The sequence below is a fragment of the Triturus cristatus genome, chromosome 2_2 (genome assembly GCF_964204655.1).
Source record: "Triturus cristatus chromosome 2_2, aTriCri1.1, whole genome shotgun sequence".
Classification (NCBI taxonomy): Eukaryota; Metazoa; Chordata; class Amphibia; order Caudata; family Salamandridae; genus Triturus; species Triturus cristatus.
The window spans coordinates 1,249,176,120-1,249,191,559 of record NC_140582.1 but is presented as its reverse complement, the minus strand read 5'-3'; the positions used below and the strand labels follow the sequence as shown (position 1 = coordinate 1,249,191,559).

Here is a 15,440-nt window from a genome sequence, read left to right as displayed (position 1 = left end):
AAGAGTGAAAGTAATTACCCTGAGCCACCTCCATTCCTCCCAAAGTAAGCAAATAAAGGACTGGCTTTGAGGTTGCTTGTATGCCAAGAACTACTCATCGCCAGGGAAAATATATGAGTAGAAGTTACTTTTAGGATACTGACAATTTAATGGAAAAGAAAAAGGCAGGGCAATGAGTTTGCCAGGCAAGCAGTGACTACCTTCATTAGAACCCTTACACCATAACATCCGGCGACTCAAGATTCCAGTGGAATCATGAGCAACAAGCAAATCATAAACAAACTAATCCCTGGTGAGCCAGAACTTCTGGCTTCTGTCCAGTTTCAGCCCCCTCTGAACCCCTTCTTCCCGGCCATGTCACTTTTACCTCCGGGTACAAACTTTTCTCTGGGAAGGTCATGTCCAGCGAGTCCTTGTCCTTTGCTTCCAGCTGCGGATTGTGTGTGTTTCCGCTTTGTGAAGGTACTAGACGTGGTGGACATGTCTTCACCAAGTTGGGCTGGAGGTTAGAGGGTTTGGTATGTTTCATGGTTGTAGATCCGTGATCGCTGCAGGAGTGGATCACCGGTCACCATACTGGACCCCACACAGCTCGCATCTGAGTAGCACAGAAGATAATCTTTAAAGAGGTGTGGGAGGCTTCACACAGATGTGTTTTCTTCTTTAGGGGTACCTGTGCATCAGTGAAGATGTGGAACGGAGTCATTGCGGCGGCGTATGGCAGTGGACAGATCCGTGTCTATGATGCTGCCACTGGGACAGTTCACGCAGAAGTCAATGCCCACGCACGCTGGATTTACGCTTTGGATATCGCACCAGATTCTGGAAAGGTAGGATGTGATAATCTCCTCTGCTGTGATTTTCTTTTGAGGTCTAGCCTACAGGCAGCTTTTAGCTGTTTGTTGTCGATGACCTATTGTTTATAACAACTTGTTTTGGGCAGCCCATAACTTAATATTGGTTGGCTTTCTTGTCAATCTCATTTGTTTGCTTTTTATTTGATGGCTTTCATTCCCTTTCTTATGATTTTTATCTCGTCTGGAGCATAGTTTCTTTCCCATCCTGTTTATTAGATGATTGCGTCCTTCCTCTGCTTCATTTTGGAAAACTACTTTTTTTTTGCTTTCAGCACACCCCAGGACTGTGTGTGTTTTTTATGTCTCCTCTTCCCCCGTGTGTCCTGCCCTTCCTGTTCTCTCTCTGTTGCTCTCCCTCACTCCAGCTTGTCCATTGCTTCTCAGCCCGCATTTGATTTTGCCAAAACTTGTCTTTCCAGGAGTTGCTAAATATTGTATCCAGTCCGCCTATAACATTCACTTAGACCAACAACTCATTGTCAGTGAAATTGCTCTTCCACCCCCGCAGCTGCACCATCAAGTGAGGCCCTCCTCCACCCACAGGTTATACCTGCGGCCTTATCCCTGGTGGTCCAGTGGACCTCTGTCTCCTTCTCTCGCTCCGCTTTTCCTCTCCGTTTTCACTCGTTTTTGTTTTTTTGCAGAGTTTTATATAGCGCAAACTTGACCCGAATCCAATCAGGTATCAGAGCGCTATACATAGCACCAGTTACGTTACGTTATATTCATTTTTTGTTAGGCACAGGGAGATTAAGTGATTTGCCCAGAATCACAGGATGTTTAGCGTCATTATCGAGACTCGAACCCAGTTCCCCAGGTCCGAGGTCGAGCGCCCTACCCGTTATGCCAACTCCTCTCCCCTTTTACCCTCATTTCAAGCTCTCTCTTCACTCTCCTATCTCTTCATCCACTTTCCCTGCACTTTCCTCCTTTATTCCCCTTTCATTCTACTCCTTTCCCTTTTTCAGACCGTTTTCCCCGCCGCTGCTGCCCCTGTAGGCCCTCCCCGCCAGCATGACCAGCGCGACTGGCCCAATCCAGTTCCCCTCCCGCTCCCGCCTCCCAGCTGTCCAGCCCTCCCCGACCCCTACTTAATGGCAGCCTCTGGTGCGCCAAAGGCAAGCCCGTCCGCGACCAGCGCCAGGAACCCTGGACCTCCGCACCGCCAAAGCTATGACCCAGCGGCACTCCACGCACTCCACCCAGGCCGCAACAACAACTGCAGGCTAGCATCACCAGCCGACACCCTCGGACCCCTCAGCTGTCGCCACTGCCGGCACACCTGCAGCACCACCAGGAACACCAACCCAGCACAACCCGCCCGCAAGAACACAACCGAACCGAAGACCCTGAATGCATCCTCCTCAACGCCAGATCACTCCACAGAAATCTGGGACCTCCTCGACAGCACCTGTCATAGCATTCTTCACCGAAACCTGGACCAACACCACCTCGGGACCGGACATCGCCATCGCCATTCCCCAAGGATACAAGATCTCCAGGAAGGACCACGCCACCTGCCCGGGAGGAGGAATCGCCATCGTCCACAAATCTACCCTCCGCCTGAGCACACTCCTCAACGAGCCCACAGACCTGATGGAACACCTTCACTTCAAGATACTGGCCAGCCCTACCACCACCCTCGGGGAACCCTCATCTACCGACCCCCTGGACCCTGCGGACCATTCGCCAACTCCATACTGGACATCATCTCCCCGCATGCCATCGCATCCACCAACTACACCCTGCTGGGAGACCTCAACTTCCACCTCGACAACCAACTGGACCCCAACCCCACATCCCTACTGGACAACCTCCACAACATTGGACTCCGCCAGATCGTGAGCGAACCAACGCACTCAGCAGGACACACCCTCGACCCCCTCTTCACAAGTGGAAACTCCATCACTTTCAACCACACCACCGAACTTCCATGGACAGACCACCGATGTGTCCACTTCACCTTCAGAACACCCACCATCCACAGACAGCAGCACCTGCTCCCACGAAGAAACTGGACCAAAATCACCGACGATCAGCTCACCTCCTCACTCAGCAACTTCACCCCAACCATCGCGGAAGACAAAGACCCCAACACCGCAGCCCGAACTCTGCACATATGGATCTCTGAGAACACCATAGCCCCTCAAGAAAAACAACAACACTTGCTCCAAGAAAGCCAGATGGTTTACCACTGACCTTCGAGAGTCCAGACACACGTGCCGCCGCCTCGAAAATGCCTGGAGGAACTCCAAATCCACAGAGGCACACAACGACTTCAGAGCCGCCACCAACGCCCTCCACCAACTCATCAGAAAAACAAGAAAAAAAAGCAATTGAAGACAGAATCGCCACACATGCGCACAACAGCAGAGAACTCTTGAGCATCATCAAGGAGTTCGCCCAACCCACCAGCGAGTCTACTGACATCCCTCCCTCACAAGACCTCTGCAACAAACTTAGCCCTTCTTCCACCTGAAAATCAAGAACATTTACGACAACTTTGACGAAGACAACCAACACACTGAACCCTCACCAGCCACCCCCGACACCCTGAAGCCAACGAATGACAACTGGACAGCCCTCACTACCAAAGACACACTGAAGACAATGAAGTCAATCCCCTCCGGGGCCCCCACAGACCCCTGCCCCCACCACATCTTCAACAGAGCCGCCGACACCATCGCACCCATGCTCCGCCACACCATCAACCGCTCCCTGAAGAATGCCTCGTTCTCCGACGACTGGAAACATGCCGAGATCAACCCCCTCCTGAAGAAGCCCTCGGCGGACCCCACCGACCTTAAGAACTACAGACCCATCTCCCTGCTCCCGTTCCCAGCGAAAGTCATTGAGAAAGCCATCAACAGCCAACTCGCCACCTTCATCGAAGAGCACAACATCCTCGACTCCTCTCAATCCGGCTTTAGAAAATACCACAGCGCTGAAACCGCCCTCCTCGCCGCGACAGATGACATCTGTTCCCTACTGGACAGAGGAGAAAGAGTAGCCCTCATCCTACTCGACCTCTCAGCGGCGTTCAACAGTCTCTCACCACACCCTAATACGCAGACTTCACGCCGCAGGGATCCGGGATAAGGCCCTCGACTGGATACACTCCTTCCTCTCCGGCAGAACGCAGTGGTTCAGACTCCCCCCTTTCCTCTCAGACCCTACACCAACCACCTGCGGAGTCCCCCAGGAGTCCTACCTCAGCCCCACGCTCTTCAACGTCTACATGGCTCCGCTCGCCCCCATCGTCAGAACCTACGGACTCAACATAGTGTCATACGCAGACGACACCCAACTCGGCCAGACACAACTTTCAAGAAGGTATGGAAGCCGTCGCCAAATGGATGAAAAGCAGCTGCCTACAACTCAACACCGACAAAACAGAAGTACTCATCATGGGCCCAAACCCCGACACCTGGAACGACACCTGGTGGCCCCCTGCCCTCGGAAGCCCATTCACCCCCACGGACCACGCACGGAACCTTGGAATCATCCTGGACTCCGAGCTCAAAATGGAGCCCCAGATAAACTCCGTTGCATCCTCCTGCTTCCACACCCTCTGCCTCCTACGTAAGACCTTCAAATGGATCCCCCTTGGGCACAGAGAGACCGTCACTCACGCCCCCGTCACCAGCAGACTCGACTACGGCAACGCACTCAACGCCGGAATAAACAAAAACCTCACCCGCAAGCTACAAAACATCCAGAACGCCGCCGCAAGACTGGTCCTCAACCTGCCAAGACACTGCCACATCTCCCAGCACCTACTCACACTCCACTGGCTCCCCATCGAGGCTAGAATCACCTTCAAGGTGCTCACCCACGCACAAAAGGCCCTCTACGACACCGGACCAGCATACCTGAACAGCGCACTCAAATTCCATGCACCCCAAAGGACCCTATGATCAGCCCAGCTCTCCTACGCCGTGGTCCCCCGCACCAGAAAGACCAGATTGGGAGGCCGCTCCTTCTGGTACGCCCATCCGCTCAACCTCAGACAGACATCGCTAACCATCTTCACGAGAAACCTCAAAACCTGGCTCTTCGACAGACCCCCTCCTTGATGTACTGGCACCTGCACCCCCCCTAGCGCCTTGAGACCCTTATGGGTGAATAGTCACGCTTAACAAACACCTGACAAGCCTTGGACCTGTCACCTTACTGTTGTTGTACTGCTTGTACCTCTCCGGTCAAACTGTGTGTTTGTTGGACAACATAAATGTCAGGATTTTGCCAGACTGTTTCCATGCACACCCTCAAGATGTGTTGGCCCATGTCCCTGATAACTCACAGTGCACAATCTGCACCCCAACCTTACAGGGTAACAAATGTGTGTGAAACCTCCGAACATGACAACCCTGATCCCCAAGGAAATCGTGGTAACAGATCTAGAACCCTTTCGTTTGCACTCTTATACATAACCAAAGATATACGCAAGAAGTACTCAGCAAGGCGTTTCAGTATTTAACCCAGATCTTTTGACTGGAAGTGAATGCATGATTTATTCAGCATTCCGTCCATCATTTGTTTGCGAATCACTTTTCGCCCTAATTGGGATGGGTATGCCCAGACGTGGGTCCCTTGCTCACTTTGCCACTGGATTCAAGCTAGCCTGGTTAATGAGGGGTAATACCCCGAAACCGGACCCAGGATGCTTGTTTCTGATCCAGGGAGTACCCGGCTTGGCGGTTCGGGCTGGACTGTTCCCATGAGCCACAGGGTCAAGACTGATTTGCATATAGCTGGGTCCAAATTGGGGTAGCGTAGTGAGCAGAAGAACGATGGATTTAGCCCAGATCTTTTGACTGAGGGTGAATGCATGATTTATTCAGCATTCCGTCCATCATTTGTTTGCGTATCAATATTTATTTAAGCACTGTGATTCTTGTATAAAATACGTATGCTGAAATAATCAATACAGTGAAATAGAGTAGCGTAATTAGCATTATGAGAATAGTGAAAAAGATTAACAATTCCACCAATGTGCTAAAGCAGTGAATATATGAATACTGTGTATAGTGTACTCGTACCTAGCACACTCTAACCTACTTTGGCCTAGGGCGGGTGATATGCCAAATCCCTGCCAGGTGGTCTAACTTCCCCATAACCTGCGGGCCAGTGTCATCAGGCTGTCCGTCTTCGTGTAGAGCTGGGTCAGTTGAGTACTCCTCTGATCTAAACAAGGAAGTGGTTCTGTATATATAATAAACAGCATTCGTTTGACCATGTCGAAACCCAAGTCAGGCCGCAATTGTTTACTCTAGTTCGATAGGTTTGTCACCTACCAGACAATAACATAAATGACATTTGCGCAGTGAACTTTATCCCTTGTACTGACAACAAAAATAGTCGCAGCACTCCATAGAAGTTATATGTTCTTTGCGATTTTAGTCTAATAAGTCGTATTCAGGAAGTGTTCGATCTAAGCTTATTTATTGTCAAGTTCCTCCAAAAAAATCACTTTGGTACATCCAGCATCATATGGTATAGCCAACATGTGTTTTGTCACATGTATGACCTCTTCAGGGCTCCTATTGTGATCTACCTCAAAGTTCCAATAGAAATTCTATGCAGGTAGTTGGCCAAGTCCCCAGTAATATCTTCATGAAGTAAGTTGCCTCTGCTATATGAATAGCCAAAAACCACACGTATTTATGCCTTCATGCCTTAAATGATGATATCGGGAATGTCAGGGTCCTGATCTAATCTGTGAGTACGGGAGATATGATAAAGTCCCGAGTCCCCGCACAGAATCATGGAAGCAAACACACAACAAGGCAAAAACACCAAGGTCCAGATGAAGTACAGCAGAACAGTGTGGCAGACATCTGAGACATTCGCTCCCCAGGGCAGGGACAGTCAGCAGAATCAATGAGCCAGACTTAGGTGATGTGTCCCTATCTTAGATCCAGACACTATTCCACAGTGAGATAGGAGTAGGGCTTGAAGACACCACCAAACTCCAAGTCAGAAAGGGTTCAGCAGTAAGAGAAGCACAAGCTTAGGAGACTCCACCTTTCCCAGGGGCTACAGCGTAAAGGGAGTACTGTTATGAGATGACGTGGTCCCAACATCAGAACAATTCACTGGCATAAGACAGGAGCAGGCCTAGGACCCCCCTCCCCTTTTTGTGATCCAGAAAAGAAGCTGTAATAAGATAGGAGTAGGCCTAGGACACCCCCTTTTGTGAGATCCAGAAAATAAGCAGTAATAAGATTGGAGCAGGCCTAGGACACCCCCTTTTGTGAGATCCAGAAAATAAGCAGTAATACGATAGGAGCAGGCCTAGGACACCACCCCTTTTGTGTGACCCAGAAACATCACTGATATCCAGAAAAAGAGCAACCATAAGAGAGACCCATGCTTAGGTGACAGCAGCCTCCCCTAAAATACAGAAAGAGAGCTGGTGTAAAAGACCCATGCTTAGGGGGCACTAACTCCCCTGAAATCCAGAAAAAGAGCAGCTGTAAGAGACCCATGCTTAGGAGGCACTAACCTCCCTGAGATCAAGAAAAAGAGCAGCTGTAAGAGAGACCCGTGCTTAGGAGGCACTAACCTCCCTGAGATCAAGAAAAAGAGCAGCTGTAAGAGACCCATGCTTAGGGGGCACTAACTCCCCTGAAATCCAGAAAAAGAGCAGCTGTAAGAGACCCATGCTTAGGAGGCACTAACCTCCCTGAAATCAAGAAAAAGAGCAGCTGTAAGAGGCCCATACTTAGGAGGCACCAGCCTGCCCTAAAATCCAGAAAAAGAGCAGCTGTAAGAGGCCCATACTTAGGGGGCACTAACCTCCCTGAGATCAAGAAAAAGAGCAGCCATAAGAGAGACCCATGCTTAGGAGGCACCAGCCTCCACTAAAATCCAGAAAAAGAGCAGCTGTAAGAGAGACCCGTGCTTTTGAAGGACTAACTTAGCTGAAATCCAGAAAAAGAGAAGCTGTAAGAGAGACCCATGCTTCGGAGGCACCAGCCTGGCCTAAAATCCAGGAAAAGAGCAGCTGTAAGAGGCCCATGCTTATGAGGGACTAACCTCCCTGAAAACAAGAAAAAGAGCAGCTGTAAGAGACCCATGGTTAGGAGGCACCAGCCTCCCCTGAAATCCAGAAAAAGAGTAGCTGTAAGAGGCCCATATTTAGGGGGCACTAACCTCCCTGGAATCAAGAAAAAGAGCAGCCATAGGAGAGACCCATGCTTAGAAGGGACCAGCCTCCACTAAAATCCAGAAAAAGAGCAGCCATAACAGAGACCCAGGCTTAGGAGGCTCTAACCTCCCTGAAATCCAGAAAGAAAGCAGTTGAAAGGGAGACCCATGCTTATGAGAGACTAACCTTGCTGAAATCCAGAAAAAGAGCAGCCATAAGAGAGACCGATGCTTAGGAGGCCCTAACATCCCTGAAATCCAGAAAAAGAGCAGCTGTATGAAAGACCCATGCTTAGGAGTGTCTCCAGCTTCCCCTAAAATCTAGAAAAAGAGCAGCTGTAAGAGAGACCCATGCTTAGGAGGCACCAGCCTGCCCTAAAATCCAGAAAAAGAGCAGCCATAAGAGACCCATGCTTAGGAGGCACCAGGCTGCCCTAAAATTCAGTAAAAGAGCAGCCATATGAGAAACCCATGCTTTGGAGGCACCCATCTCCCCTAAAATCTAGAAAAGGAGCAGCTGTAAGAGAGACCCATGCTTAGGAGACACTAACCTCTCTGAAATCCCGATAAAAGCAGCCATAAGAGAAATCCATGCTTTGGAGGCACCCATCTCCCCTAAAATCTAGAAAAGGAGCAGCTGTAAGAGAGACCCATGCTTAGGTGACGCCAGCCTCCCCTAAAACACAGAAAGAGAGCAGCTGTAAAAGACCCATGCTTAGGGGGCACTAACCTCCCTGAAACCCAGAAAGAGCAGCTGCAAGAGAGACCCATTCTTAGGAGGCACTAACCTCCCTGAAATCAAGAAAAGAGCAGCTGTAAGAGACCCATGCTTAGGAGGCACCAGCCTCCCCTTAAATCCAGAAAAAGAGCAGCTGTAAGAGGCCCATACTTAGGGGGCACTAACCTCCCTGAGATCAAGAAAAAGAGCAGCCATAAGAGAGACCCATGCTTAGGAGGCACTAACCTCCCTGAAATCAAGAAAAAGAGCAGCTGTAAGAGACCCATGCTTAGGAGGCACCAGCCTCCTCTTAAATCTAGAAAAGGAGCAGCTGTGAGAGACCCATGCTTAGGTGACGCCAGCCTCCCCTAAAACACAGAAAGAGAGCAGCTGTAAAAGACCCATGCTTAGGGGGCACTAACCTCCCTGAAACCCAGAAAGAGCAGCTGCAAGAGAGACCCATTCTTAGGAGGCACTAACCTCCCTGAAATCAAGAAAAAGAGCAGCTGTAAGAGACCCATGCTTAGGAGGCACCAGCCTCCCCTTAAATCCAGAAGAAGAGCAGCTGTAAGAGGCCCATACTTAGGGGGCACTTACCTCCCTGAGATCAAGAAAAAGAGCAGCCATAAGAGAGACCCATGCTTAGGAGGCACCAGCCTCCCCTTAAATCCAGAAGAAGAGCAGCTGTAAGAGGCCCATACTTAGGGGGCACTAACCTCCCTGAGATCAAGAAAAAGAGCAGCCATAGGAGAGACCCATGCTTAGAAGGGACCAGCCTCCACTAAAATCCAGAAAAAGAGCAGCTGTAAGAGACCCATGGTTAGGAGGCACCAGCCTCCCCTGAAATCCAGAAAAAGAGTAGCTGTAAGAGGCCCATACTTAGGGGGCACTAACCTCCCTGGAATCAAGAAAAAGAGCAGCCATAGGAGAGACCCATGCTTAGGAGGCACCAGCCTCCTCTTAAATCTAGAAAAGGAGCAGCTGTAAGAGAGACCCATGCTTAGGTGACGCCAGCCTCCCCTAAAACACAGAAAGAGAGCAGCTGTAAAAGACCCATGCTTAGGGGTCACTAACCTCCCTGAAACCCAGAAAGAGCAGCTGCAAGAGAGACCCATTCTTAGGAGGCACTAACCTCCCTGAAATCAAGAAAAAGAGCAGCTGTAAGAGACCCATGCTTAGAAGGGACCAGCCTCCACTAAAATCCAGAAAAAGAGCAGCTGTAAGAGACCCATACTTAGGGGGCACTAACCTCCCTGAGATCAAGAAAAAGAGCAGCTGTAAGAGACCCGTGCTTAGGAGGCACCAGCCTCCTCTTAAATCCAGAAAAAGAGCAGCTGTAAGAGGCCCATACTTAGGGGGCACTAACCTCCCTGAATTCAAGAAAAAGAGCAGCCATAGGAGAGACCCATGCTTAGAAGGGACCAGCCTCCACTAAAATCCAGAAAAAGAGCAGCCATAACAGAGACCCAGGCTTAGGAGGCTCTAACCTCCCTGAAATCCAAAAAGAAAGCAGTTGAAAGGGAGACCCATGCTTATGAGAGACTAACCTTGCTGAAATCCAGAAAAAGAGCAGCCATAAGAGAGACCGATGCTTAGGAGGCCCTAACATCCCTGAAATCCAGAAAGAGAGCAGCTGTATGAAAGACCCATGCTTAGGAGTGTCTCCAGCTTCCCCTAAAATCCAGAAAAAGAGCAGCTGTAAGAGAGACCCATGCTTAGAAGGCACCAGCCTGCCCTAAAATTCAGTAAAAGAGCAGCCATAAGAGAAACCCATGCTTTGGAGGCACCCATCTCCCCTAAAATCTAGAAAAGGAGCAGCTGTAAGAGAGACCCATGCTTAGGTGACGCCAGCCTCCCCATAAACACAGAAAGAGAGCAGCTGTAAAAGACCCATGCTTAGGGGGCACTAACCTCCCTGAAACCCAGAAAGAGCAGCTGCAAGAGAGACCCATTCTTAGGAGGCACTAACCTCCCTGAAATCAAGAAAAGAGCAGCTGTAAGAGACCCATGCTTAGGAGGCACCAGCCTCCCCTTAAATCCAGAAAAAGAGCAGCTGTAAGAGAGGCCCATACTTAGGGGGCACTAACCTCCCTGAGATCAAGAAAAAGAGCAGCCATAAGAGAGACCCATGCTTAGGAGGCACTAACCTCCCTGAAATCAAGAAAAAGAGCAGCTGTAAGAGACCCATGCTTAGGAGGCACCAGCCTCCCCTTAAATCCAGAAAAAGAGCAGCTGTAAGAGGCCCATACTTAGGGGGCACTAACCTCCCTGAGATCAAGAAAAAGAGCAGCCATAAGAGAGACCCATGCTTAGGAGGCACTAACCTCCCTGAAATCAAGAAAAAGAGCAGCTGTAAGAGACCCATGCTTAGGAGGCACCAGCCTCCTCTTAAATCCAGAAAAAGAGCAGCTGTAAGAGGCCCATGCTTATGAGGGACTAACCTCCCTGAAAACAAGAAAAAGAGCAGCTGTAAGAGACCCATGGTTAGGAGGCACCAGCCTCCCCTGAAATCCAGAAAAAGAGTAGCTGTAAGAGGCCCATACTTAGGGGGCACTAACCTCCCTGGAATCAAGAAAAAGAGCAGCCATAGGAGAGACCCATGCTTAGAAGGGACCAGCCTCCACTAAAATCCAGAAAAAGAGCAGCCATAACAGAGACCCAGGCTTAGGAGGCTCTAACCTCCCTGAAATCCAGAAAGAAAGCAGTTGAAAGGGAGACCCATGCTTATGAGAGACTAACCTTGCTGAAATCCAGAAAAAGAGCAGCCATAAGAGAGACCGATGCTTAGGAGGCCCTAACATCCCTGAAATCCAGAAAGAGAGCAGCTGTATGAAAGACCCATGCTTAGGAGTGTCTCCAGCATCCCCTAAAATCCAGAAAAATAGCAGCTGTAAGAGAGACCCATGCTTAGGAGGCACCAGCCTGCCCTAAAATCCAGAAAAAGAGCAGCCATAAGAGACCCATGCTTAGAAGGCACCAGGCTGCCCTAAAATTCAGTAAAAGAGCAGCCATATGAGAAACCCATGCTTTGGAGGCACCCATCTCCCCTAAAATCTAGAAAAGGAGCAGCTGTAAGAGAGACCCATGCTTAGGAGACACTAACCTCTCTGAAATCCCGATAAAAGCAGCCATAAGAGAAATCCATGCTTTGGAGGCACCCATCTCCCCTAAAATCTAGAAAAGGAGCAGCTGTAAGAGAGACCCATGCTTAGGTGACGCCAGCCTCCCCTAAAACACAGAAAGAGAGCAGCTGTAAAAGACCCATGCTTAGGAGGCACTAACCTCCCTGAAACCCAGAAAGAGCAGCTGCAAGAGAGACCCATTCTTAGGAGGCACTAACCTCCCTGAAATCAAGAAAAAGAGCAGCTGTAAGAGACCCATGCTTAGGAGGCACCAGCCTCCCATTAAATCCAGAAAAAGAGCAGCTGTAAGAGGCCCATACTTAGGGGGCACTAACCTCCCTGAGATCAAGAAAAAGAGCAGCCATAAGAGAGACCCATGCTTAGGAGGCACTAACCTCTCTGAAATCCAGAAAAAGAGCAGCTGTAAGAGGCCCATACTTAGGGGGCACTAACCCCCCTGGAATCAAGAAAAAGAGCAGCCATAGGAGAGACCCATGCTTAGAAGGGGCCAGCCTCCACTAAAATCCAGAAAAAGAGCAGCTGTAAGAGACCCATACTTAGGAGGCACCAGCCTGCCCTAAAATCCAGAAAAAGAGCAGCCATAAGAGACCCATGCTTAGAAGGCACCAGCCTGCTCTAAAATTCAGTAAAAGAGCAGCCATATGAGAAACCCATGCTTTGGAGGCACCCATCTCCCCTAAAATCTAGAAAAGGAGCAGCTGTAAGAGAGACCCATGCTTAGGAGACACTAACCTCTCTGAAATCCCGATAAAAGCAGCCATAAGAGAAATCCATGCTTTGGAGGCACCCATCTCCCCTAAAATCTAGAAAAGGAGCAGCTGTAAGAGAGACCCATGCTTAGGTGACGCCAGCCTCCCCTAAAATACATAAAGAGAGCAGCTGTAAAAGACCCATGCTTAGGGGGCACTAACCTCCCTGAAACCCAGAAAGAGCAGCTGCAAGAGAGACCCATTCTTAGGAGGCACTAACCTCCCTGAAATCAAGAAAAAGAGCAGCTGTAAGAGACCCATGCTTAGGAGGCACCAGCCTCCCCTTAAATCCAGAAAAAGAGCAGCTGTAAGAGGCCCATACTTAGGGGGCACTAACCTCCCTGAGATCAAGAAAAAGAGCAGCCATAAGAGAGACCCATGCTTAGGAGGCACTAACCTCTCTGAAATCCAGAAAAAGAGCAGCTGTAAGAGGCCATACTTAGGGGGCACTAACCTCCCTGGAATCAAGAAAAAGAGCAGCTGTAAGAGACCCATGCTTAGGAGGCACTAACCTCTCTGAAATCCAGAAAAAGAGCAGCTGTAAGAGGCCCATACTTAGGGGGCACTAACCTCCCTGGAATCAAGAAAAAGAGCAGCCATAGGAGAGACCCATGCTTAGAAGGGACCAGCCTCCACTAAAATCCAGAAAAAGAGCAGCTGTAAGAGACCCATACTTAGGAGGCACTAACCTCTCTGAAATCCCGATAAAAGCAGCCATAAGAGAAATCCATGCTTTGGAGGCACCCATCTCCCCTAAAATCTAGAAAAGGAGCAGCTGTAAGAGAGACCCATGCTTAGGTGACGCCAGCCTCCCCTAAAACACAGAAAGAGTGCAGCTGTAAAAGACCCATGCTTAGGGGGCACTAACCTCCCTGAAACCCAGAAAGAGCAGCTGCAAGAGAGACCCATTCTTAGGAGGCACTAACCTCCCTGAAATCAAGAAAAAGAGCAGCTGTAAGAGACCCATGCTTAGGAGGCACCAGCCTCCCCTTAAATCCAGAAAAAGAGCAGCTGTAAGAGGCCCATACTTAGGGGGCACTAACCTCCTTGAAAACAAGAAAAAGAGCAGCCATAGGAGAGACCCATGCTTAGGAGGCACTAACCTATCTGAAATCCAGAAAAAGAGCAGCTGTAAGAGACCCATGCTTAGGAGGCACCAGCCTCCTCTTAAATCCAGAAAAAGAGCAGCTGTAAGAGGCCCATGCTTATGAGGGACTAACCTCCATGAAAACAAGAAAAAGAGCAGCTGTAAGAGACCCATGCTTAGGAGGCACCAGCCTCCCCTTAAATCCAGAAAAAGAGCAGCTGTAAGAGGCCCATACTTAGGGGGCACTAACCTCCCTGAGATCAAGAAAAAGAGCAGCCATAAGAGAGACCCATGCTTAGGAGGCACTAACCTCTCTGAAATCCAGAAAAAGAGCAGCTGTAAGAGGCCCATACTTAGGGGGCACTAACCCCCCTGGAATCAAGAAAAAGAGCAGCCATAGGAGAGACCCATGCTTAGAAGGGGCCAGGCTCCACTAAAATCCAGAAAAAGAGCAGCTGTAAGAGACCCATACTTAGGAGGCACCAGCCTGCCCTAAAATCCAGAAAAAGAGCAGCCATAAGAGACCCATGCTTAGAAGGCACCAGCCTGCTCTAAAATTCAGTAAAAGAGCAGCCATATGAGAAACCCATGCTTTGGAGGCACCCATCTCCCCTAAAATCTAGAAAAGGAGCAGCTGTAAGAGAGACCCATGCTTAGGAGACACTAACCTCTCTGAAATCCCGATAAAAGCAGCCATAAGAGAAATCCATGCTTTGGAGGCACCCATCTCCCCTAAAATCTAGAAAAGGAGCAGCTGTAAGAGAGACCCATGCTTAGGTGACGCCAGCCTCCCCTAAAATACATAAAGAGAGCAGCTGTAAAAGACCCATGCTTAGGGGGCACTAACCTCCCTGAAACCCAGAAAGAGCAGCTGCAAGAGAGACCCATTCTTAGGAGGCACTAACCTCCCTGAAATCAAGAAAAAGAGCAGCTGTAAGAGACCCATGCTTAGGAGGCACCAGCCTCCCCTTAAATCCAGAAAAAGAGCAGCTGTAAGAGGCCCATACTTAGGGGGCACTAACCTCCCTGAGATCAAGAAAAAGAGCAGCCATAAGAGAGACCCATGCTTAGGAGGCACTAACCTCTCTGAAATCCAGAAAAAGAGCAGCTGTAAGAGGCCATACTTAGGGGGCACTAACCTCCCTGGAATCAAGAAAAAGAGCAGCTGTAAGAGACCCATGCTTAGGAGGCACTAACCTCTCTGAAATCCAGAAAAAGAGCAGCTGTAAGAGGCCCATACTTAGGGGGCACTAACCTCCCTGGAATCAAGAAAAAGAGCAGCCATAGGAGAGACCCATGCTTAGAAGGGACCAGCCTCCACTAAAATCCAGAAAAAGAGCAGCTGTAAGAGACCCATACTTAGGAGGCACTAACCTCTCTGAAATCCCGATAAAAGCAGCCATAAGAGAAATCCATGCTTTGGAGGCACCCATCTCCCCTAAAATCTAGAAAAGGAGCAGCTGTAAGAGAGACCCATGCTTAGGTGACGCCAGCCTCCCCTAAAACACAGAAAGAGTGCAGCTGTAAAAGACCCATGCTTAGGGGGCACTAACCTCCCTGAAACCCAGAAAGAGCAGCTGCAAGAGAGACCCATTCTTAGGAGGCACTAACCTCCCTGAAATCAAGAAAAAGAGCAGCTGTAAGAGACCCATGCTTAGGAGGCACCAGCCTCCCCTTAAATCCAGAAAAAGAGCAGCTGTAAGAGGCCCATACTTAGGGGGCACTAACCTCCTT

At 49.6% G+C, this 15,440-nt stretch overlaps 1 protein-coding gene across 1 annotated transcript in view; it reads left to right on the top strand.

Moving 5' to 3' along the window:
- The window catches only part of WDR54 (WD repeat domain 54), a 144,173-nt gene that overhangs the window by 87,349 nt on the left and 41,384 nt on the right, over window positions 1-15,440 (top strand). Inside the window, exon 8 of the mRNA XM_085642947.1 lies at window positions 668-830. Within this exon, the coding sequence (XP_085499073.1) occupies window positions 668-830 (163 nt within the window). The remainder of the gene's footprint in view (window positions 1-667; window positions 831-15,440) is intronic.